At 35.3% G+C, this 25,457-nt stretch overlaps 1 protein-coding gene and 1 non-coding gene across 2 annotated transcripts in view; both read right to left on the bottom strand.

The window, feature by feature from the left end:
- The window catches only part of SNAP91 (synaptosome associated protein 91), a 147,919-nt gene that overhangs the window by 106,011 nt on the left and 16,451 nt on the right, over positions 1 to 25,457 (bottom strand). Inside the window, exons 3-5 of the mRNA XM_049772312.1 lie at positions 2,291 to 2,433; positions 1,585 to 1,660; positions 847 to 949 (exon numbers count right to left, since the gene is read on the bottom strand). Of these exons, the coding sequence (XP_049628269.1) occupies positions 847 to 949; positions 1,585 to 1,660; positions 2,291 to 2,433 (322 nt within the window). The remainder of the gene's footprint in view (positions 1 to 846; positions 950 to 1,584; positions 1,661 to 2,290; positions 2,434 to 25,457) is intronic.
- On the bottom strand, positions 14,829 to 14,935 carry LOC126007326 (U6 spliceosomal RNA). The gene has a single exon (XR_007494907.1). It is a non-coding gene; the product is annotated as a U6 spliceosomal RNA (small nuclear RNA).

Genomic DNA, 25,457 nt, shown 5'->3' with positions numbered 1-25,457 from the left:
CACCAAAGCCAGTCCACACTCCCTGGTAGAGAATTCTAACATGTATTCCAGAGCCCTCAAGTGGCCTCTGGCCACCACTCCCCAAACCCCAGTGATTCACCACAATTAAAACATGCAAATAATTATTACTAGCTATAGCTTTTTGTAATTTTAAATTAACCTATTGTAAATAACTCCATGGAAAATTTTGAAAGATAGATCTGTTTTAAAAATTCAGAACTGGGGACTGGAGTGATAGCACAGTGGGTAAGGTGTGTGCCTTGCACACAGCCAACCCATATGGTCCCCAGAGCCTGCCAGGAGCGATTATAGAGTACAGCACTGGGAGTAACTAGAATGCCACCACATGTGCCCAAAAACAAACAAACAAAAAACACAAAAATTTTGAAACTGATTTTAAAATAGGTCATGCTATGTGTAAATATTAAGCATAAATCATAGTCTCTGCATAAAGATAAAGAGTAATACATATTGAAACCTTGAACTTCTATCATGTTGTCGAATGAATATTTTTCTTTTTTTTTTTTTTGGCGGGGGGGTGGGGGAGTGGTCACACTGGCGCTGCCCTGGGGTTACTCCTGGTTCTATGCTCAGAAATCGCTCCTGGCAGGGTCCGGGGACCATGTGGAATGCTGGGATTCGAACCACCGTCCTGCTGTATGCAAGGCAAACGCCTTGCCTCTATGAAATCTCTCTGGCCCCTGAATATTTTTCTTTATGAAGATTTTTTTGACTACAAACTGAACTTTGTAGTTAAAATAGTAGACATATAAACTTAATTTTTAAAAACCAATTATTCCTCAAAGACTTATCTTTTTGAATAAATACAAGAAAGAAAAAACTTACCCTTTCTTCACTCTGGCAAAATCAAATGCCATCTGTCTGTAAGAGAAGGCCTTTTCATTCAAATATCTACTATAGCGCCTTATGAATGTAGACATATCATAACCTGAGGAAAGGGGTAGAGGAAATAAATAAAATACATTTAATTGTGCTTTTCTTAGTACCATTAATAATACTCTTCATATGTCAAGGGAAAGTGTCATTGAAAATCTATTTTAGGAAAAATTAACTTTTGTTAGGATACATTCTAAAATTAGTCAATTAGTTATTGAACCATCCTAATATTTTTGTTCACTGCTTCATATTATAGCCTGTTTCAGTCTTAATAGATGTTGTATGTAACAGCTATATATTTGCTTATATGCTTGCTTATATAGCAGGCAACCAGTAAATGTAAATAAACAAGTGATTATACTTTAAATTTTATGGATTTGTTAAGAACACTCTTTTTTAAATTGAGAGAGTTTTTTTATTTCTTTTTCATAATGAAGGTTTAGCACAATCACTATTACATTACTTTTAAGGTAAATACTTAACAAATAAAATTAATATATGTTGTATGTTAATAATTGTTGTCTAATAATTAAATATTTAAGACTGTCATAAAATAACAGAGTCTCTTTCATTTTTATTAAATACCCAATGGTACAGTCAGTCATAATGATGGTTGATTAATATTCTTATTTCAAAAATAATTGTATATCAGAAAAATTAGCAAAAATTTATAGAATGTAATCTCACCATGAGATCCACTTTTGTCCAAAAAATTGCTGAGATTGAATAGTGTATTTCTAGAGGCCAAATACTGAATGAATCTCTAAAAAACAAAATTAAGAATTAAACACAAATATTCTCAATATTTAATTCTCAATAACATTAAACAGTTTCTGATTCTAAAGGGAATAAGTACAAATAAACAGAATAATCTCTTACTTTGAATTTTTTACTCAGCTTCATAATAATGCTAATTTTTGAAAAGGAAAAAGTAACTAGTATTCATTAAATTAGAATTAAGTTGCCTAATATCACATTTTTGCAAATAACAGAAACAATAAATTTAATGAGATTCAGTAGACATCCCAATAAAATAGGCTTTCTCTTATATTTTCCAAAATTAAACATTTTTCTGAACAATTTTCACTTAAAGGCACAAATGAATATTCCCTAAAGGAAAAATAATTTTCTGTTAATTTAGTTTCTAATAAACTAACTTTCTCCACTATCCCATTTATATTATACAGACATTTTATATAACAGTACTTCTAATATTAAGTATCTCAATGAAAAGATCTGATTTATCAATTTTTTTGAGAAATAACTAGGAGTAAGATTAAAATTAAATTTCTTGTCTTAATTCTTAAATACTGAAAGGGTTCTAAGTCATTCATCACAATCTTCCATAAAACTCTCCTTTCCCCACCAAATAAAAAAACTTTACTCAGTTTACCTCATTTCCATGCACCATGAGATGATGTGTCGTGACTAAAGCTTTAAATACAACCACCCAGCTACTGTTTGTTGCCCTCTCAAAGAGTGTATCAGCCATCTGAGGAATATTGACATTGGTCTCATTGGTAGCCTGGATCAAATCTATAAGGACAGGAAATATTAGTCATTACAGATATTAATTTCAATTTTATTATTTCATTTATTTCAACTTTTAAACATTTAAACTGTCTACTAAAATATTAATATAAAACTACTTTGATAGTTAATGTTTTAATTGTTAAACTACATTATACATATATGAATAAATGCATTGCATTTTAATTAAATTTTTTATTGTTTTGGGAGCCACACCCAGCAGCGCTCAGAGGTCACTCGTAGCTCTGCTCAGAAATCACTCCTGGCATATTGGAAACCATATGGGATGCTGGAGATGAACCAGGTCAACCATGTGCAAAGAAAACACCATACCTGCAGTGCTATCACTCCAGGCAAATGTATTTTAATGAGCTTTATTAAAAAAATTATATGGGATAGTAGTGGTGGCTCCAAAGCAATGTTCAGGGGTCACAGGGCAATTCTCTTCTAAATTTTATCTGTTTTCTAGCACCATAAAAAACGGTATTCTCAACAGAATAGGATGATCTCTTTAGAGTATGACTTCTCACAGGCCACACCTGCTTTAGAAAGAGCAGCAGTGTTTACTAGTTCCTGGGAAATCCAGTGCAACAATTGCCAGTGAGCAATCTCCTTAATCTACCCATCCAATAAATACAGAGACATATTCATTCCACTCTGCTTCAAAATCCATAGATTTCCTCAAAATCCAGTTTTTCCATAAATCATTCAGTTATATATTTTCCTTTTATTGAGTCACTGTGATTTACAAAGCTGTTAATAATAGAGTTTCAAGCTTACAATGCCTTACTTTCAATCCCACTACCATCATCAGTATCCTTCTGCCAATCACCTTAGATTACTCACTGTCCACTTCCTAAACAGATACATTTTCAGGTTTAATTATTGCATTTTGTGTCTCCTGCTTCCAGTAGTGCTGGTACTAGTAGCTCTGAAGTCTATAGACATTTCACCTCTACATCTCTACATCACCACTTCTGTTCCTATGTTATGTCCAGTTTTAAACTATTTTATTTTATATTATGGCTTGGTGAGTGGGCATATCTGGCAATGCTCAGGGGGGTAATTCCTGGCTCTGTGCTCAGGAATGATCTCTGGTGTGGCCTGAGTGACTATATGTGATGAAGTTCTGGGAACTAAAGAAGAGTTGGCAGCATGCAAGGCAAGTGCCTTACCCCCGAAACTACCTCTCTGGCCCTTCCAAATTGTACTTCACTGAAATAACTCTTGGCTGCAAGACTGAAAATAATCTCTGAACTACAAATACACGGTATCTTTATATTTATTGTGATTTCTAGTCATCATCCTAATGCCATAGCACCCCATGTCAACATTTTAATTTATTAAAATTATTATAAATATTATTATTAAAATTCAACTCATCCTTCAGCAAATCTTTATTGGTTCCTTTAAAACAGTGCCTACCTTGCCTCTACTTTACAACCCAAGCTACTTTGTTCCTACTGGCATTCTGATTAGATGGCTACGAGCCTAAGTTGCACAGTAGAGCTCCTTGAGGTTGGAAACAGCCATACCAATATTTATTTCATGTGCAGAGATTTAGTTTAATATTAACAATTTTGGGAAGTTGGGCACACCCAGCAGTACTCAGGAGTTACTCTTGAGCTTAGGGACCCATATATGATTATGAGATCAAACTGACTCAGCTGTGTGCAAGGCAAATACCCTACTGTTGAACTATTGCTCTGGCCCCTTAACAAATGTTCTTAATTTTTTTAATTAACATCACTTTATAATTCTATATTGTAATTACTACATACTGTAAAATTCTTCTAGTTATTTATTAAAATGGACTCTAAGAATACAAAAATTCATTCTTGTTTATAAGAGAAAAACAAAATATATAAAAATTTCTAAAAAGTGGTGAGGAAAGAAAAATATGATAGAACAGAAAGAGCTTACCTAGGTGAAAAATAAGTCCATCTCCCATATGCCTAGATGTGTAACTCTAGGTAAATTACTTGATGTCTTTTTAATTTAGGTCATCTTTCAAATGAAAGTAATAAACATCACATTGCTATTTAAAGAATTATGGAGTGTCTAAGTAAGTAGGTTTACAAAATAAACATAAATAATGCTAGACACTGTGTTACAAAAATACTGAAGGACACTGGGAAAATTTACATGGAAAAAACTGAGTATGACCAAAAGTCAGATATGACAAGAGGAAGGATTGAGAGGGCATTTCCAGTGAATAGGCAAGTGTGAAACTACAGGAAGTAGTGTGTTTGTGGGGGAAACTGGTAGACTGAGCACCAGGTACAAGTAGGAAAGAGTAGAAACTTAGGCAATAGAGCTAGGTATGGCCAGTGAGAGGGGTGGTCTTACATGTGGTCTTACATAATAAGTATGAACTTCAATCCATGGGTCAGGATAAGCACTTGAAAGTCTTCTAGAAGAAAAACAGCAATAAAATTTTGCATTTACAGCCAACTATATTATTCAGCAACAATTATTCTATACAACCATAGAATAAGAAAATTTGTCTAAGATGACAAAAAAGAAGTAAGTTAGAAAAATAAAAAAGACCAATTAAAAATAAGAAAAGTCCCACCCTTGTCTTTTATATGTGGAATATAAAAGTCCTCATAGGGGAATATCAAGTGACCAAAAGCAGTAGAAATAAAGAATAGGAGAACTGGTGTTCCATAGGAGCTTGCCACTAGGGCAGGGGTGGGTAGGAATTTGTTAGGGAAGGGAACATTAGGACAATGGTGGATGGGGATGCTGGGTATGAGAGAAACTGGGGACACACACTCACATATATGGGATCTAAAATGATATGAGTCTAACAAAAAGGCAGAAGAAATGGAGGAGATAAAACAGAGATAAAAGGAACAAGATTAAAATAATTTCAATTTTTCCTGATTCAGTAGTTTTTTAACCAATAATAGCTTATTTCAAAGGAAATATAAACTATTCAGGACAAGATATATATACTATATAACCATATATATAACTATATATACTTAGGGTTCTGTTATTGTAAAACTAGTTAAACTTATATGGCCTCCCAAACTTTAACAATTAAACTTACAAAGATGCCTGTTATAATGGCAAGCTGGGTAGGGAGTGGTGGCAAGGGATGGGCTCTGGGAATATTGGTGGAAAGGAGGCTGACTCTGGTGGTGGGGTTGATCCTGAAACATTGTATGTCTAAAATACAACTATGAATAACTTTGTAAATAGCAATAGTTTAAATAAAAATAAAAATAATATATGGCCAAGATAAAAATTTGGGAGTCATCAACATGAAATGAAAATTATGCCAGTGGAAGAGTCAACCCAAAGTTCTTACATGTAATAAAAAATAAGAATCAAAATGAGAAAAGAAAAGCATTTAAGAAACGAATAAAAGAATAGTGAGGGAAAAGTTGGGAGAAACTTGGGAAAGTGAATTCACAAAATTATCTAAAAAGAGCCATAAGTTTGGAAATTTCAAGAAGCTCAGCTAGAGAAATAATACAGAGGGTAAGGAGCTTGCCTTACATGATTCAACCCAAGTTGAATTCTTGGAATCCCATAAGGTTCCCTGAGCACTGCTAAGAGTAATTCCTGAGCTCAAAGCCGGGAGTAACCCCTGACCATTGTCAGGTTTGATCCAAATAAAAAGAAAAGAAGAGAAAAGAAAAGAAAAAAAATTCAAGAAGCTTGTGAGGGTCACTAGTGTCAAATACTATAGAACCTTCTGTCAAACTGAACCCCAAGAATATAAAGGAGACTGGATCTACATGAAAGAAATAAATCTATGGGATGCAAGTAAGATTATATGAGAGCAAGTTGTAGAAACTAAATATAGGAAAAGTAAACAAGAATAAATAAACTATGAAAATTCTAGAGCCAGGATCATAGAGAGATATATTAGCTTGTCTTGTACATGATCAACTTGGGTTTAATCCTAGGTACTACATGTGGTCCTGAGTCCTACTAGGAGTGATCCCTGATCATAAAAGATAAGAGCAAACACTGTACTGTCAGGTACCCCTTACCCCAAAGAGATAAAGGAAAGGGAAAGAAAACTGAAAACTCTTGAAGAAGAATGAGCTCAAGAATTCTGAGAATAGTTATTAAACACAATGAAGAGAGGTAAAGATGAGTGATCTTGAGTGGAGATCGAAGAATGATGTAATTTTATTGAATATCATGTCCTGGAAGAAGTAACTTTATTGGAGCCTTAAAATATTCATTTTGAATATTATATGTCAGGAGTTTTGAAACCATAATTTGCTGGACAAATTAGACCTATTTCCTTTTTTCATAAGTAAAGTTTTATTGAAACACAGCTATGTACTTTGCTTATATATTGTCTACTTCCATATTACAATGGCATAGTTGAACAGTTGCAATAATCAACTCAACCTCAATTTAAGACTCCACAAAGCCTAAAAAATTTATTCTCTCTTTATAGAAAATATTTGCTGGCTCTATTTTATACTAAATAGAAATTATATATAGAAATCTATTCTAATTCTAAAGATCAATGGTAGTCTCAAAGAAAAGAAATCTTGTTTCAAGTGTGATCTGAACTCATCATCACTTTTTAATAGATTCCTTAATTTCAAAACAACAAAAAGATTCAAACCATGATATTTAAGACTTGGTTGGTATTCTGCAGTTAGTTTTCTAAAAATAGAGAAAGAAACCCAATCATTTAAAAAAACAATGTTTGTATTGGTTAACAATAATAAAATTTAGTTTTTCAGAGGCCAGACTTTGTATTTATTATCCTTGAGCATGGAGCTATGAGTAGCAGCTGAAGATGGGTGTAGCCCAAAGCCCCCCAACACAAACTATCTCAATCTTGCAATTAAAAATGAAAATCTTATAACTTTGCAGTATCTTTAATAATTTGACAGTATTCTAGTTCTTCTGGCTTTTGCTGATGAGATAATTTGAGACATTAATAGAAATCATTTATTAGTATTACATACAGAAATGTGTCAATATTTGGAAATGGGAATAACTCACTAAATATATTTCTTTATTTATTTTTCTTTTTAAATTATGTGGGTTTAAAAATATTATCTTTATTTAAGCACCTTGATAACAAACATGAGTGTAGTTGAGTTTCAGTCATAAAAAGAACAACCCCTTTCACAAGTGCAACATTCCCATCACCAATATCCCAAATCTCCCTCCTACCCATCCCCCCCCATATTTGTGACAGGCATTCTACTTTTCTCACTCATTGAAATTGTCACCATAGTTGTCAATGTAGTTATTTCTCTAACTGCGCCCACCAGTCTTTGTGATGAGCTTCATATTGTGATTCGGTCCTTCCAGCCCTCATCTCTATTGTCTCTGGGAATTATTACAATAATGTCTTTTAATTTTCTTAAACCCATTGATGAGTGAGACTATTTTGTATCTATCTCTTTCCCTCTGACTTATTTTACTCAGCATAATAAATTCCATGTACATACATGTATAAGAAAATTTCACGACTTCATATCCTCTGATGACTGCATAATATTCAATTGTGTATAAGTACCACCATTCATCTATTGAAGGACATCTTGGTTGTTTCCAGACTCTGTCGATTGTAAATAGTGAATATAGATGTGAGGAAAGCATTTTTAAATTGTATTTTTGTGTTCCTACCTAGGGTACATCATTAGGAGTGGTATAGCTGGATCATCTGGGAGCTCAATCTCAGTTTTTAAAGAATCTCCATACTGTTTTCCATAAAGGCTGGACTAGATAGCATTTCTGCCAGCAGTGAATGAGAATTCCTTTCTCATTCCCCACCAGCACAGGTTATTTTTGTTCTTTGTGATGTGTGCTAACCTCTGTAGCATGAGATGGTACCTCATAGTTGTTTTGATTTGCATCTCCCTGGTAATTAGTAATGTGGAGCATTTTTTCATGTGCCTTTGGCCATTTGATGACTTCTTTGAAGAAGTGACTATTCATTTCTTATCCCCATTTTTTAATGGGGTTAGATGTGTTTTTCTTGTTAAGTTCTGTCAGTACCTTGAATATTTTCAATTTTAGCCCCACATCTGATGAGTATTGGGTGAATAGTTTCTCCCATTCTGTGGGTGGCATTTGTATCCTAGGTACTCTTTCCTTTGAGGTGAGGAAGCTTCTCAGCTTAATATAGTCCCATCTATTTATCTCTGCTTCCACTTGTTTGGAGAGTGATGTTTCTTCCTTGCAGATGCTTTTAGTCTCAATGTCATGGAGTGTTTTTACCTATGTGTAGTTCTATATACTTTACAGTTTTAGGCCTGATATCAAGGTCTTTAATCCATTTGGATTTGGCCTTTGTGCATGGTGTTAAATGGAGGTCTGAGTTTGCTTTTTTGAAAGTGGCTGATCAGTTGTCCTACACCACTTGTTGAAGAGGCTTTCCTTGCTTCATTTTGCATTTATTGCCCTTTTATCAAAAATTAATTGATTGTATGTCTAGGGAACATTATCATAATATTCAAGTCTATTCAACTGATCTGAGGGTCCATCATTATTCCAGTACCAACTGTTTTAATAACTATTGCTTTGTAATACAATTTAAAGTTGGGAGAAGTGATGCCTTCCATATTTCTTTTCCCAAGGGTATCTCTAGGTATTAGCAGGTGTTTTTTGCTCCAAATAAATTTCAGGAGTGTTTGATCCACTTCTTTGAAGAATGTCATGGGTATCCTTAGAGAAAACCTTTCTTACATTTTAAAATATCAAATCATATTTTTAGAAATTAATACATTTTCTTCAAATAAATTTTTCTTATATAAGAAAATTCAATATGTGAGCTTTTCAGATTTTTAAACTTATTGTTAATAGAGATGTGTAAAATTTTTATGTCTTTTTATATTACTAAATGTGAACTTCAGTGTAGACTGTTTCTAAACTATTTAGATAGCTTACAGAAAAATAAGTATACATAACTTTTTGTGATCCTTATAGAAATATACATAATATAATTCCCATCTTAGGGTAGATTTTCTATATAGGATTTTGGAGATTCAAAGTTAAGAGATGCATTATATAGCATAGTCAGGACATTCAGTTAAGCTTTGGAGGCAGGCAAGGCCCTGTTCAATTATCATCTATTATTTAATAAATGTGACCTTGAACAATGCTGCCCCTCTTAAATTCTATTCTGTGCTACTATACTATGTTGAGGATAAGAATAGAAACTATCTGGTATATTAAAATGGGTAATATACTACTACATGAAAGTGTTCATATATATTATTAGTTTATATCTATACATATAGTAATACATATATTGGAAATGCATATGGACACACAAAATTACAACTAGATCTCTGCTTAGTTATACACACCAAAAAGAACAGAGCATACTTTGTTAAGTAATTCATGCATTTATCAACACACATATATGGATCATTTGTTATCACGTGCCAGGACACATTCTATCGACTAGAGTTATTGCAATGAAGATATACAGGATCTTTCAGAAAGATTACTCTATAATGGAAGGCACAGGCAAAGAATCACATGTAACAGGAAAATAATCACATGTAATTACATATAAACATATAAACACATAAAAACAAGCCAGAGATAAATTGTGGATAGAGTCTCAGATGGTGATAAGAAAAAACAATCCTAGGGGCTGAAGCGGTGGTGCAAGCTGTAAGGCGTCTGCTTTGCTCACTAGTCTAGGACAGACCTCAGTTTGATCTCCCAGTGTCCCATATGGTCCCCAAACCAGGAGTGGTTTCTGTGCACATAGCTAAGAGTAACCCATGAGTTTCACCAGGTGTGGCTGAAAAAAAAGAAAGAAAGAAAAAAGAGAGAGAGAGAAAGGAAGAAAAAAAGGAAGAAGGAAGGAAGGAAGGAAGGAAGGAAGGAAGGAAGGAAGGAAGGAAGGAAGGAAGGAAGAAAATGAAAGAAAGAAAGAAAGAAAGAGAGAGAGAGAGAAAGAAGAAAGAAAGGAAGGAAGGAAGGAAGGAAGGAAGGAAGGAAGGAAGGAAGGAAGGAAGGAAGGAAGGAAGGAAGAAGGAAGAAAGAAAGAAAGAAAGAAAGAAAGAAAGAAAGAAAGAAAGAAAGAAAGAAAGAAAGAAAGAAAGAAAGAAAGAAAGAAAGAAAGAAAGAAAGAAAGAAAGAAAGAAAAGAACCCTAAAAATTATTTAGAGAAATAAAAGTAGTGAGGGGATCGATCCTCTTGGAAAGGGAATTTCCACACAAAGAACCAGGCAAGTGCAAAGGTCCTAAGTAGAGATTATGCCTCATAGATTCAAGATAGAAATTTAAAACCAGGCCAGCGAGGTGGCGCTAGAGGTAAGGATCAGGACCGAGGTTCGATCCCCCGGCGTCCCATATGGTCCCCCCAAGCCAGGGGCGATTTCTGAGCACTTAGCCAGGAGTAACCCCTGAGCATCAAATGGGTGTGGCCTGAAAAACCAAAAAAAAAAAAAAAAAAGAAGAAATTTAAAACCACCATGCCTGGATAACAGCCAGAAAAGCAGAACATACTGTACAAAATTAATCAGGGTTAGATGGCTTGGTTAATTTTTACTGAATTTTAAAGGGAGAACTACATGAAAGGAACATGAGATGAATACCAAGAATCCAAGGTTTTTTTCCCTGTGACAACACCCAGATTCACTTTTTTGTACATTAAAATAAGTCCAGGCCAAGATAATTTGAAGAGGGACCAGAGAGATAGCACAGCAGTAAGGCGTTTGCCTTTCATGCAGAAGGATGGTGGTTAGAATGCTGGCATCCCATATGATCCCCATGCCTGCCAGGGGCGATTTCTGAGCTTAGAGCCAGGAGAAACCCTTGAGCGCTGCCGGGTGTGACCCCCACCCCCAAAAAAGATAATTTGAAGAAACTATGTATAATCTTCTCCAAACCGCCATTCTCTCTCTCTCTTTTTTTTTCTCTCTAGAGCAGGTGTCCTCAAGCCATAGCTTGCAGACCTCATACAGCCTGCCTAGTACACTTATCCAGCTTGCTAGGTGTTTTGGCCTCCACTGTTTTGTTATTTTAATTCAAAATAAGGTATGTGCTATGTACATAGGAATTTGTTTAGTTTTTTTTAAACTATAGTCTGGCCCTCCAGTGGTCTGAGGGACAATGAACTGGCCCCCTATTTAAAAAGTTTGGAGACCTCTGAAATGCTCTCTGATCTTTGACATCTGTCTCTTTTCTCTCCCCCTCAGACTTTTCAAAGTAAATTTATTTAAATAATCCTATTTAATAAGTCTATTGGCTTCACTGAAAAAAATTGAAGAAAATGAATAATAGAAGTTCTCAAGAGTTCTGATTTGCAGAATGAAGTGATCCAGAACATTCTGGTAGATCACCCTAGTGACTATAGGATCATAGTCTGAATTAGGGGAGAAGACAGAAATGTTATTTTAAGAACTAAAATGTTGGGTGATACACTGCATCAGTGTGACAATGAAATGGAATTCTGAATATTTCTAACAGAATTGGTTGATAATATTTACAAGAGAAGTACAGACACATTCCATAGCCACCGCTATGTCTGCTCATCCAGCTCTATAGACTCATTTTATTTTCAAAGAGATGTAAATCAAGCCTTGAAAAATCATGGGTATACACTGGTCTCACAGCTTTGGAGAAGAGGCAGTATAAATCCATGTACTAAAGCCTCGACACTACACTCAGCTCACAATCAACGCCTTGCAAATAGCCCAACTTCATTCTTTAAGATCCCAGGGTCTCTGCAGACACACCTAATCTACCCAAACTCCAGGTGTGCCAGTGTCTGAGAACTGAGCTGAGAACTCTGGGGTCTTCTAGGAGTGAATGCAGGTAGCCACCCCACCTCTCGCCCTTCCATACTTACAGAAGACCTGGCAACCACAGACACATCCCATAACCACCATGATGTGTCAACCATGGCACAAAATCTGGAATTCCTGAATCATATACTTAACACCTTGAATTTTTTCAGTATTGACATCCCATTAGGAGCACAACAAATTAGTGGTCAAAGTAGCATATAAGTCATGTAAAGTTAACAAAACAATTAACAGAATGATCAACTAACAATAGTTTAATAAACCTTTAGAAAATAACTTAATGACCCCATTCTAAGATATAACAATTTTTACAAATTTTCTTTTGTTGAAGTTTTTTTTCCCACTAATTCCATTTACACTGGTGGTCGTATTGATGCTGAGACATGGAATGCCAGAAACAAATGTACTATGAGCAACTATGTAAACCATGGTGTTAAGTAGTGATTTTTTTCATTTTCATTTTTATTTGTTTCTTTTGTTTTGCTTTCTGGCCACACCCAGTGACATTCAGGGGTTACTCCTGGCTATGCGCTCAGAAATTGCTCCTGGCTTGGGAAACCATATGGGATGCTGGGGGATCGAACCACTGTCTGTCCTAGGCTAGCAGGGCCAGGCAGATAGATGCCTTACCGCTTGTGCCACCACTCTGGCCCCTAGATGATAGATGAGAGATATGAAATACAAAGAATTACCAAGAGTAAATTTCAGCATCTGAAAAAGCAACAGAATTGCCTTTGTATCCTCAAGGGAAAAAATAAACCGTATAGGCAAGATGTGTTTACATAAGTTATTGCTTTCTTTCCCCTCACTTTAACCTATTTTCTTCCTCTAATCTTTGGTTTCATTCTCAACTACAAAACAATGTTTGAGCTATACTCAAATATTATTACTATCACCTGTGTGGCACACAGGATGATGATCCAATTTGATAAATCATTTAGGAATTAGAAAAATCTTCAAAAATGGGGTCAATTTGAGGCATAGGTGTCAGCAACTTCCCAAAATGAATGTAGTCAATTGTGATCATTACTATTATTCTTCTAATCACTTGGAGTGGAGCAGAGCTGACTGTGCTGCTATTGTAATACAGCATTATGACTTACAGAGCTCACAGTCTGTGAACTCAGCCACCTGCCTGCACCATTCTGAGTCATATATATGTATATATATATATATACATATATATACATATATATGTCAATATATCTATATATATTGCATCTTGGTTAATTCTAGGGTACTAGCAAATGATTGGGGGGACAAAAATAGTACTTCAGATATTTCTCTTTTAGGATCTGCCCATTGCTAGTTATGGCATGAACAAAGTACTATCAGTAAGTCACTGGACTTCTTTAGCCTAAAATTTTCTCTAAATTAGAAATCATAATATCCATCAGCCACTATATAGTTTTTATATTTTGTCTCCTAATTTTTTACTTGCTAACATGGATATCTCAAAAGAACTCTGTATATTAAAAAAAAAATACAGACAACACTGACCAAAAATTGGGGGAAGGGTGAATGATATAGTAGAGAGGATAAGGCAGTGGCCTTGCCTATCAGGCCTGGGCTCAGTTCCCAACACCATATATGAACCCCTGAGCCTATGACACTTGAGTTCAGAGCCAGTAGTAAGCCTGAGCACCATTAGGTGTGGTCCAACACCATCTCCCAAAGAAAAAAAACCCAAGAGAATGATTTATAGGAACAGAAGTTTAAGAAAAGCTATAGAAGTGGAAGGTGACATTTGTAAAAAACCATTAAAACAGAATATCTGGATGTTCTGCACAATCCACAAAGAATCTTAAGCCAGTTCTCTAAGCTGCCAGTAACTGCTGGAAGGCTGGCCTCTTTTGACTTTGTTGCCAGGGAGATTTCAGAAGATACGTGTAGCTTGAGATCCTATTTCCTGCTACTGCTACTTGATGACCAACTACCTATGTCTAGTTTTCAAGTGTGTCAGGTAAATTAACTCATGCCCTATTTTCAAGATTACCTTCCACTTTTTTTATGTTTTATTTTCATATTAACTAATAGTAAAAATAAACTTATAATTTTTTTATTTAAATGTTCTCAGTTCTTAGATCTCTAGAGAGGAGTTTGTATGTTAATAAGTAAAGATCACAAGTGATAAAAGTGATAAATCTGTATCATTTTTTTAAAAAATTAATATCAGAGAGCTCAATGTGCTGAACATAACGTTTTTCATGCAGAAGTTGTGGGCCTGATCTCTGGCACACTATGTAGTTTCTGATCCCCCACTCCCATCCCAGCAGTCCTGGGAGTGACCTCTGAGCAAAGAGTGGGTAAATAAAATTTAACTCAAATTACTCATATTCTGATCACAGTCCATCATTTTCCACCTCATCCTCATCCTCAGAAAATAATAACTATTTAATCATTAGGTAACTTCATATTCAATACCCCCTTATGCAGTGCACTTGAACTATAAAGACTGAAGTGAGAAGGAAAAAAAAAACAAGACATTTTTGTTCCAATCAAACTCTCTACCCACACTGTGAAATTTATGTTTCTCAAATATAAAAAATATCTTGAAATGGCATTGCCTGCTACAAATAGATGTTTGTAAATTTTTATAACTATTTATATACTATTTAACTACTATTTCTTTTTTTTTTTAGTATGGAATGCTTCACAAATTTGCATGTCATCCTTGTGCAGGGGCTATGCTAATCTTCTCTGTATCTTTCCGATTTTAGTGTATGTGCTGCCGAAGTGAGCACTTAACCACTATTTCTATAACAATATTTAGAATGTCTCACAAATCATTATTCTTCTTACACTTAAAGGCTAATCCAAGGTAGATTTTAACTACATTCACTGGTGATTCTCATCCTTAGCAATACCACTAAGTCTTATCTCATCTCTTAACTACCCAAAGCCTTATTATTTTTATTTTTCAGAACTTTATACTGAACATTTTTGTTTGTTTTGGGACCATACCCGGTGGTGCTCAGCCATAGCCTGGCTCTGCACTCAGAAATCACTCCTGGCAGGCTCGGGAGACCATATTGGATACAAAGGATTGAACCCAAGTCCATTGCAGGTCAGCAGCATGCAAGACAAATGCCCTGCTACTGTGCTATTGCTTAGGCCCCCTACACTGAATTTTTTTTTTTTTTTGGTTTTTGGGCCACACCCGGCGGCTCTCATGGGTTACTCCTGGCTCTGTACTCATCAATAGCTCCTGCAGGCACAGGGAACCACATGGGATGCCAGGATTCGAATCACCATTGATCCTGGGACAGCTACTTGCAAGGCAAATGCTCTACTGCTGTGTTATCTCTTTGGCCCCCTATATTAAACTTTTTTTTATAAGAAAGCATCTCCCAAAATATTCATCTGTTTTCTTTATATAGAAATACAATTTCAGCTCTTAAAATGTTAAATATGGTACTTGTGAAAAAAAGAGAGAGAGAAAAGAATATTTAAGTAAAATGGAAAGACTATGTAAACCTCTACATCACTTATCTTCTTAGTTCTTGGGGGGGGGAGTAAAAAGAAATCGCAAAAGGATTTTACACATTTTATTTAAAGGTCTTTCTTAATGAGTAAATATAGGGAAAAGATTAAAAATTATTAGAAATCTACATAGAATAAGTAGTAGTAAAAAGGTAAATGATTAAATAAAGTTTTAAGACTCCATTTCCTTACACATTAAGTTTCCACCAGACTGCTCTATAACCTTATGGTATTATCTTATTACAATTCTTTAACTTCGTTTCCTAGTTCCACTATATTAAGGAAACCAGGATTGAAAATTTTTCTGATTTCCCAAAATAGAATTCAGTATTTTCAAATCTAAAAACACTGTAATAGTTGTTTTCTCTGGGCAGCACCACAGACTTACTCCTTTTTCCAAAGAGATGTAAACAAAATTGTGAAAAATGGGTACACCCAGCCACTCAACAGAAAACTGGCAATCTCAAAAAGAGAGGGCAGGCCACATCCCCACCCTGGTGAAGCCATGCTTGCTACATCCATTACCCACCATCTTTTTGTTTATAATCCTGCTCACTTCTCTACAGTTCTCTTCTGGGACACTGATCTGATCAAACTTCAGGTGCTCTGGTTTGGGGGCTGATATCATCAGGGCTTTTTTGCAGCAAGTGTGGACACCATCCCTAGACACCCTCCTTCTTTCAGGAGGCCAGGCAGTTGAGAACATCCCCCCACAAAAGTTGTAGTATCAGTAATAGTGCTTTGAATTTCTGGAAAACTTCATTTGTTTGATGCTGTCATTCCTAAAGGAACACACCAATCAACAGAATAAACAGCTAACAACAAGAGCTTACTCAACCTTTTGCCATTGTATTAATGATTTTGTGAAAGATACAATAATTTTCACAAATTGGTTTGACACTGTACTTCTTTTTTCTTTCTTTTTAATTTCCTTTCTTCTCTTCCTTTTTCTTTTTAGTCTTTTTAAAAAATATTGTTCTTACTTCTCTGGAAACAAATGTATTTTTGGGATAGAAAGGAAATGCCTTCCAGTGTGGGAAGAGGCCTGGTCTTTGAGTACATGGACTCACTGTTTTGGGATAGGGCACAGAAAGGGCACTGCCTAATGCATTTCTTGGTACAGATTTAAAAAGTTTAGAAAATCACAGAAACTTTGAAATTCCTTTCCCAACAACATTCACCTCAAGTATATTCAAAAGAAAGGTTAATCCAAAGAGATTTTGTATCTCTAATATGAGCAGGTTAGCATCTATTAATGCTAAATTCCTTCGTTCAGGGTACAAAGTTAGGCTTGGAAACTGTTGCCTTTCATGATTTTCTAATTACACACTATGTCTTAAGAAATTCATTGTGGGGGTCAGAGAGATAGCAAGGAGGTAAGGCGTTTGCCTTTCATGCAGAAGGTCATTGATTCAAATCCCGGCATCTCATATGGTCCCCTGAGCCTTCCAGGAGCGATTTCTGAGCATGGAGCCAGAAGTAATCCCAGAGCACTGCCGGATGTGACCCAAAAACCAAAAAAAAAAAAAAATCATTGTGTATTTTACTCTATCTGTATTTCCAACTTTCTGTAAACATTACTATTAGACCCCTTAGAACTTGTTCCTTGTCTTTTGAGACACTGCTAGCAAATAGATACCAATTTCTCCAGTCCCCTTTGAATTTAACAAGACTGAGGCTCCCAAAACATCTCCTTGTACTATTCTCCAGCACTACGTAGTCAATTACCTCATAAAATATAATCATCATAAAATCCATTAACATTCATGTTAATTCATGCAACAAAGCCACCTGCACTTTCATTTTTTCCTTTAGTCTTCTTTATTTTTGCTTTAAAATGGTACTCCATTTTCTTAGACAAATTGTATATTCTCTATATTATCCCCATCTCAAATATAAACTTTGCAACAAAATATTTTTCTTGCGTTTGATTCACTGGTTGTATCTCTATTCACCTAGACAGTACTTAATAATTTAGTACGGGCTATAAAAATGCAAGGTTATTGTGCCTTTATCTCAATTACTGAGTTGAAATATGAAGCTTTCCCTTATATCCCATAATCACCACCCAATTTTTATGTCTTTTACTTAAGCTCTTCCTGTACTAAGCCTGTAAAATAAGATAAAGTTACTCAACTGTGATTAACTCCTTGTTAAGCACTTTTTTGTATTACATCAAGTATTCTTTTGTATAAGACAACCATATTTATGTAACAAATAATAAAATTCATCATTTATTTTTGAGTTATTGACCACAGAGGTATTTAGGAAGAGAAATGGGGATTATAGACTAATGCATTTATAAGAATTTAAAGTGTAAAGTGTCTTTTATTTAAAAAAAAGCCCTCTCAAAACTTTGTGATTTATTTTGTAGCAAATACATTTTTGGTGACTAATTCGGCAGATCAATTATTAAAATTAAGGTCCTGGCCATTAGATGAATAGAACCACCTTAGTACTTGATATATACTATCTAGTGCTTTGGGTAACAATTTCAATTATATGTGGGAGGTAGATACTTACTTTTGGATTAATGGAAAGATCAAAGGCAGCACCTAATTCATCAATTCTAATTTTAGTCAGTACAGGCTCAAAACTATTTTCAATATTGTTTCACATGAAATGTGACTGTGTAATGATAAGATGAAAATTAATATATAAAAAACTTGATAAAAAATAAATTGATAAAAATGGCTTCCTTGGGCCGGAGAGATAGCATGGAGGTAAGGCATTTGCCTTTCATGCAGAAGGTCATCGGTTTGAATCCCGGCGTCCCATATGGTCCCCCGTGCCTGCCAGGAGCAATTTCTGAGCATGGAGCCAGGAGTAACCCCTGAGCACTGCCGGGTGTGACCCAAAAACCACACAAAAAAAAATGGCTTCCTTATTATTGTGTCAATAAATGTACAATTTTTCTAACAATAGTGTCCTATTTACCATTTAGGTTCTTTCACTGTCTTTTTAAAGTATAATTTACATCTCCTATAATGTGATTTTCCTGGGTATAAAGTTTTATGCAAAAATAAAAGTGAATTTTAACAAGTTTTAGTACTGAAGACTGGATGCAAGACAGAATTTGACACAAATGATTCAACTGCATTTATCCAGGTATTAAACACCTCATTTAAGCTTTACCTTTACCCTTGAGATTTCTGATTGTACATAAGATTTTGATAAGCTTGGTGATATAGATGTGTATAGTGAAGTGTATAGGGAGGATTTATAATAGAATATTAGTTATTTCAAATAACCACATCTTTTTGATATGAAGTGAAATATTCTTATCAGGTACTATCCCAATTAGCACACTTTTTAAAACAAATGCAGCAAATAACATTAGGTTCTTCAGAAAATATTAAAATTTCCTATCTGGGTCATATATTTGCTATGAAGTTCACCTAAATGTCCATTGAAATAGAATTGGGCTTAGAAATTCAAACTACACCTGTATTGCAGCACACTCAAGAACTTAAATATAATTATTATATTTTCTGGTTACATTTTCCTTCCTCCTGCTATAGAATAAACTTCTATCAGACATAAAATACCATTCTTATTCATGCATAAAGTATTTAGCTTTTAAGGTAAAGCAAGTAAAGTGATGATTTTGAGCAAAGCAGTGTCATGACTAAAACTTCACTGAAGGAATGTTCTATCAGCAAAGTTTTAAACATACTTCTGGGAATGGAGGACAGAAGCAGTAATACTGGTATAAATGATGATGGCTAAGAATGGATGATGGCAGCAGATATGGTGCGTAGTGATTGGATCATTATATAGTTTTCAGCTAGGTAGAGATAACAGATTTTCCTAGCTGAATAAAAAGTAGAACAAGAGAAAAAGAAAGGAATTGAGAATGACTCAATGATTTACATAACTGGATGAAAGAAGTTTCTCTGGATGACTGAGATAAGACAGAAATTTTATTTGTCCTTTTTCTGACTTACATCTTCCAGTATAGAATAAATGTATAAAAAAACTGTAATGCAATACAAGTCAGGTGCCTAGATCACCCTTGATCCAAAGTATCGGGAGAAAAAGACAGAGAAGTAAAATATCAATCAAGGGGGAAGGAAGATGAGAAAAAGAAATAATGGAGGAACAGGTCAGAGGGCTTGGATATCTCAGTGATATAAGACAGTGGTACAGCTATGTATTCAAAACAAGAACTCAACAAAATTGAAAATATAAGATCTAAACTAAAACCATTAAACTTTGAAATGTGCCTGTCAAGGTGACAGACAGGATAAGCCTGGGAAAATTGGTGGAGGGAAGTTGACACTCATTGTAGGCTTGATGTTGGAATATTTTATACCTGAAACTAATCTAACAGTAACATTTTATAATGGTTCTTTAATTAAAAACAATTTAATACAGTGGGTAGGATGTTTGCCTAGCAACACCCAAGAAATAATACTTTTAATGTCATCAAACTTATGATCTTTTGCTTCCATAATTTCAGCAGCTTGAAAGTCTTGTTATTCTCATCTCATATTGATCCACTATATCCTCCAATATAGTCCTAAAGGTACTGTAGCATAATTTCCTTTTTTTTTTTTTTTTTTTGGTTTTTGGGCCACACCCTGTGACGCTCAGGGGTTACTCCTGGCTATGCACTCAGAAGTTGCTCCTGGCTTCTTGGGGGACCATATGGGACGCCGGGGTTTCGAACCGCGGTCCGTCCTAGGCTAGCGCAGACAAGGCAGGCACCTTACCTCTAGCACCACCGCCCGGCCCCATAATTTTTTAGAATATAGCCTTTTTATTTTTAGTAATGTCCCTGTTCATGTCCTAATTATCACTAAATTTACCCCAATAATTCTATCTAGTCTCTATTCTGATTAATGTAGACATTAATAGTAACTTGAACGTTGCTATAATAAATACATTAATGAAACTCTCCTGATTAAGATTATCCATTTATTTCTTACTTCTTTGTGAAATAAAACACACAGTTCTCTGAGTTTTAATACACATACCACCTGCTTTCGTCTTCTCACTGACGATATTGCACTCAATCATGTTTATTTGTCTATCAAAGTGCTCTTTCTCCTACAATATCCAGTAAAACATGACCAGTTTAGAAAGCCTTTCCTGAAAATTGGTCCTTAATAAATATTGACCATCCACTTCTTTGTGCTTTACAAACCACCAGCCAAAGTTTCTCTGTAGCACAATAACAGTGGGTTCTTACTGGTTTGTTTATATATCATATAAATCTCACAATAGAATCTGCTTGTGTCTCCACTGTTTTCTCACATCTCTCTAAGTGATAGATTCATGAAAGACTTCTGCTTAATGGACTCTCTGATGGTAGTAAAGGTACTTCAAAATATTTCATGTGTTCCCCAATCATGACCCAGGGATAAATTTAAAATGTCTGCTCCCATCATATCTACATTAGAAAGAGGAGCTTAGTAGCAGCCAAAACAACTTTATAAGTAGCCATCATGATCATTAAATAGCCATTGATTTATACTTAAATATATTGAGGCCTTCATAACATGTATATGAAACAATACAGTGCAGCTGTTAAGAAATGGTCCAGTGAACTCCTTAGGATTAAAATTCTATTTTGAAATAAACACGTATTTTTAGAAGTTTATTTTGGTCACTAAATAGCAAAGTGCACAATCACTGACAAAAGAACTTCTAAAAATAATGTCACTGGCAATTGAACTTTGGATTCAGAACCACTCACATTAAATGTCAATTTTTGGTGTCTAGATAAATCAGGGAGTTGTTAACCATAGTGTTCTGCATGGATAAATTCTCTGAGACAAGTGATAGAAAATAGGTTTTAGCTTAAGTATCAACTATGACTAACAGTAAAATTTCAAAGCATTTTTTATAAATATACTTTGAGGCCAAACCAAAGATCTGAAGAAGAGTGCCAGGATAAATCAGCAACATATACCAAGGATAGAGGAAAGTACACAGCATCTACTGACTGACTATTAGTCACCCATTTCTAGTATACTTTGATCTCACTGGAAAAATAAAAGAGTAGCTAGCTGTTCCTATATATTAATGACTATACAACTATAGCAGCAAAATCTCTGGAGATCTCAGAGGTTAAACTATTTTCAAAAATAGGTGACAAACCATAAATTCAAGATAACTTTTATAGGGATGGGCTGAATTCAATGTGTGCTTTTCTTGGACTCACTTATTTCCCAACTTCTATATTTTGGTGACACAGTAACAACGCTTGCCAATAAAATATAAGAAGAAATCATCTTGGCTTGAACCTAAATCTACAACACTCCCCTTTCTGTCTTTGTTCCATGGTCATAAAGATGCACAGAATTTAGTACAGAACTCTAAAATCCTAGCTGACAGAATTCCCTCAGTGGATTCATATATAGACTACTGTGTCATGAAAAGTAAATAAAAGTTGTATCAAGCCATTAGCTTTAGGGAGTATCAATAATCAGATCTGGCTAAGACTGACATGCCCTCAGGTACCATATCCTTAATATATATATAAAGTCAAACTCTTCCTTTTGATTATGTAAATCTCTAGCTCTCCACAGATGGGTCCTTTCTCTTGTTGAGGTGACAGTGATGTGAGTCATAGTTTATCATATTTCCAGACCTAATGAATTAGTTTGTGAAAATAAAGCAAGTGCCATCCTTATCATGTGAAGCAAAGGCAACAGGAGGTGTTGGACAAATAGTAAGTATCAGAGAGGAGCAGCTTAATCTTTATGTTGTGTTCAGATTGGTTAAAGTGTCAAAATGCTTCTGACTTTGCCTCAACATGTTTATCTAGAGTCCTGTAATCCTCAAGGTATAAACAGTCAAGTTTAACATGTGTACAAAGAAAAGCTCTCGACCCATAGACAACATTTTGCCATCCGTTATTTCAAAATACTTAGAATTTTAAGGGACTTATACATAATTTCTAAAAAAAAATAATCATATGTCATATTCAAACACATATAACAGTTTCATGATGCAAGGTGGGCCAATATCTTGTTTGGGTAGTTAAAATCAGGGGGTGAAGCTACAGCACAGCAGTTAGAGTGTTTGCCTTGCATATAGCTGGTCTAGGTTTGATCACCAGTATCCCATATGGTCCACCAAGCCTGCCAGGAGTACAGAGTCAGGAGTAATCCCTGAGTACTGCTGGGTGTGGCTCCCAAACCAAAATAAATAAATAAATAAATAAATAAATAAATAAAATCAAGCATTTTGATGTGTTACTTTTATTCTTATTTGCGTCACTGCAACAAATAATCCTTAGTGGAAAGTTATCTCTGTGTTTCCAAGATTTACCTAGATAATTTGTAACAAAATTTATAATTTATAACAAAATTGCAAAGTCAAAGGATTTTGGAAAGTTTGTTTTGTTTTGTTTTGGTTTGGTTTTGGTTTTAGGCCATACCTGCTGATGCTCAGGGGTTCCTCCTGGAACAATAATATTAATTAAAACTTTCCAAAATCCAGGGGCTGGCACAGTGGCGCTAGAGGTAAGGTGCCTACCTTGCCTGCACTAGCCTAGGACAGACCGCAGTTCGATCCCCAGCGTCCCATATGGTTCCCCAAGCCAGGAGCGACTTCTGTTGTTCCAAATATTTACACAAATGTATACTCTATCCATTGAATGCCCTATTCATACTTTTGTTTTAATGTAAAGGTAATATAGAAATCAACTGAAGTTTTATTTCTGAGCTAAAAGTATTATTATATTAAATTACTAGTACTTTTTAAGGATCAAATTTAAAATCCTTATTTTAAAAATATATAGGTATATCTACAGAGAGATTCTAACATAGAAGGGTTATTACAGCACATAGTTGTCCCCAAAATGCCAAAAAGTAAAAGTAGATTAATCTCAGTTACCAAATGCCAACTGTTGCTGTTTTCTCCGGCTTCTGCACACACTAAAGTGATGCAGCCTAGACACGTCTGCTAAAATAAAGACTGTCTGCTGGTGCCGGCAGGGCTCCTATGCTCTTGGGGGTGCTACTGCTCCAGGAGCCCTCTGCACTACATAAATAAAAGGACTGTTGACCTTCAGCAGTGGTAGTTGCTGCAGGTTGTTGCTCTGCAGTGTCACATTTCTTCTACTCAAGGAGCCCCACCACAATGACATAAAAACACAACCATAATTTGGGATTTCCAGAGGGGCAGTTTCTCCCTCCATCTTTTTCCACCCTCCTTCCTCTTCCCCTCCCTTCCTCCCTTCCTTCTTACATCTTCCTTTCACCTTTATTCCCTCCTTCCCTCCCTTTATCCTTCTTTCCTTCTTCCTTTCTCCCTTCATCCTTCCTTCTCTCCTTCCTTGCCTCTTTTTTCTTTCCTTTCTCCTTTCTTCCTTCCTTTCCTCCTTTCTTGTTCCTTTCCTCCTTCCATTTTCTTTCCTTCCTTCCTTCTTCCTTTCTTTTTTCTTCTTCCTTCCTCCCTCCCTCCCTCCTTCCCTCCATCCTTCTTTCCCTCCCTCCTTCCATCCCTCTTTCTCTCCCTCCCTCCCTCCCTCTCTTCCTCCCTCCCTCCCTCCCTCCCTCTCATCCTCCCTCCCTTCCTCCCTCCCTCCCTTCCTTCCTTCCTTCCTTCCTTTCTTCCTTCCTTCCTTCCTTCCTTCCTTCCTTCCTTCCTTCCTTCCTTCCTTCCTTCCTTCCTTCCTTCCTTCCTTCCAAAAAAAAAGAAATAACACAACCATACTACAATGTTCACAATGAGAAAACAACACAGAACTCCACCACACCTAATGAGTGAAGATGGTAGTTCTTAAGATTCAACTAATATTATCAGCCACCTATAGAGCTCCCTGATCTGGACTTTCAAGAGGAAATATTAAGGATGCTCAAAAAAAAAACCCCAAAGAAACCATGAAATGGACAGCTTATTAACATAGAGGACATGAAAGCAGAAATGAGAAAAACAAACAGAAATATCAGGACTGAATAAATTGGTAGGTGAAATAAAAAACTCACTGGAAAGCCTCACCAGCAAAATAATCGCTACCGAGGATAGAATTGTGAGCTGGAAGATGAGCTGCATAACAACTCTATTCAATAGAAGAAATTGGAAAAGAGTCATAAAATAAATAAGCAGAAGATGAAAAATATCCTCAAAATAAGTGAATAGATAACAATATACCTTTGGGGTAATTTTAACAGGAACAATATAAGAATAATTGAGGTCCAAGAGAGCCAAGAAGAAAATGACAATGAAGAAGCAACAGTAAAAAACATCACTGCTTAGAAATTCCCAGAGCTGAAGAATATTTGCACCCATATTCTGGAAGACCAAAGAGTACTGGCTGAAAGTGATCCTTAAATAGCACCTCTAACATGCCCAAAAGCACATCCAATTTACAATCATGTAAATTTATAATGATGTAAAAACACACAGAGATAAAATACAGAATAAAAGAAAATTACATACAAAGATGCAAACATAAGACTTACAGGGAATTTATTACAAGGAAGCCTCCAGGCCCAAAGATAGTGATGGATATAGTGAAAAAAAAATCAATTAAATGAACATCTCACCAAGAATATTTCACACATGCCAGTTTTAAGGAAGGAAACATAGCCTCATGAATGAACAAAAAAATTATAATTTTAGAGATTCAAAAAAACCTTAAAAATACTAAAGGGTCTCATTATGGGAAGAAAAACCCCACAAACGTATCAAACTTCTACAAAAAAAATGGCACAAAATCTAAAGATAACAAGAGCCACCCACTGAGTGAGAGAAACTATTCACCCAATACCCATCAGATAAGGGGCTAATCTCCAAAATATACAAGGCACTGACAGAAATTTACAA

This window comes from Suncus etruscus, chromosome 4, assembly GCF_024139225.1.
Source record: "Suncus etruscus isolate mSunEtr1 chromosome 4, mSunEtr1.pri.cur, whole genome shotgun sequence".
In the NCBI taxonomy this organism is placed as follows: Eukaryota; Metazoa; Chordata; class Mammalia; order Eulipotyphla; family Soricidae; genus Suncus; species Suncus etruscus.
Note: the sequence above shows the minus strand (reverse complement) of the source record. Positions and strands in the feature narration are given on the sequence as shown.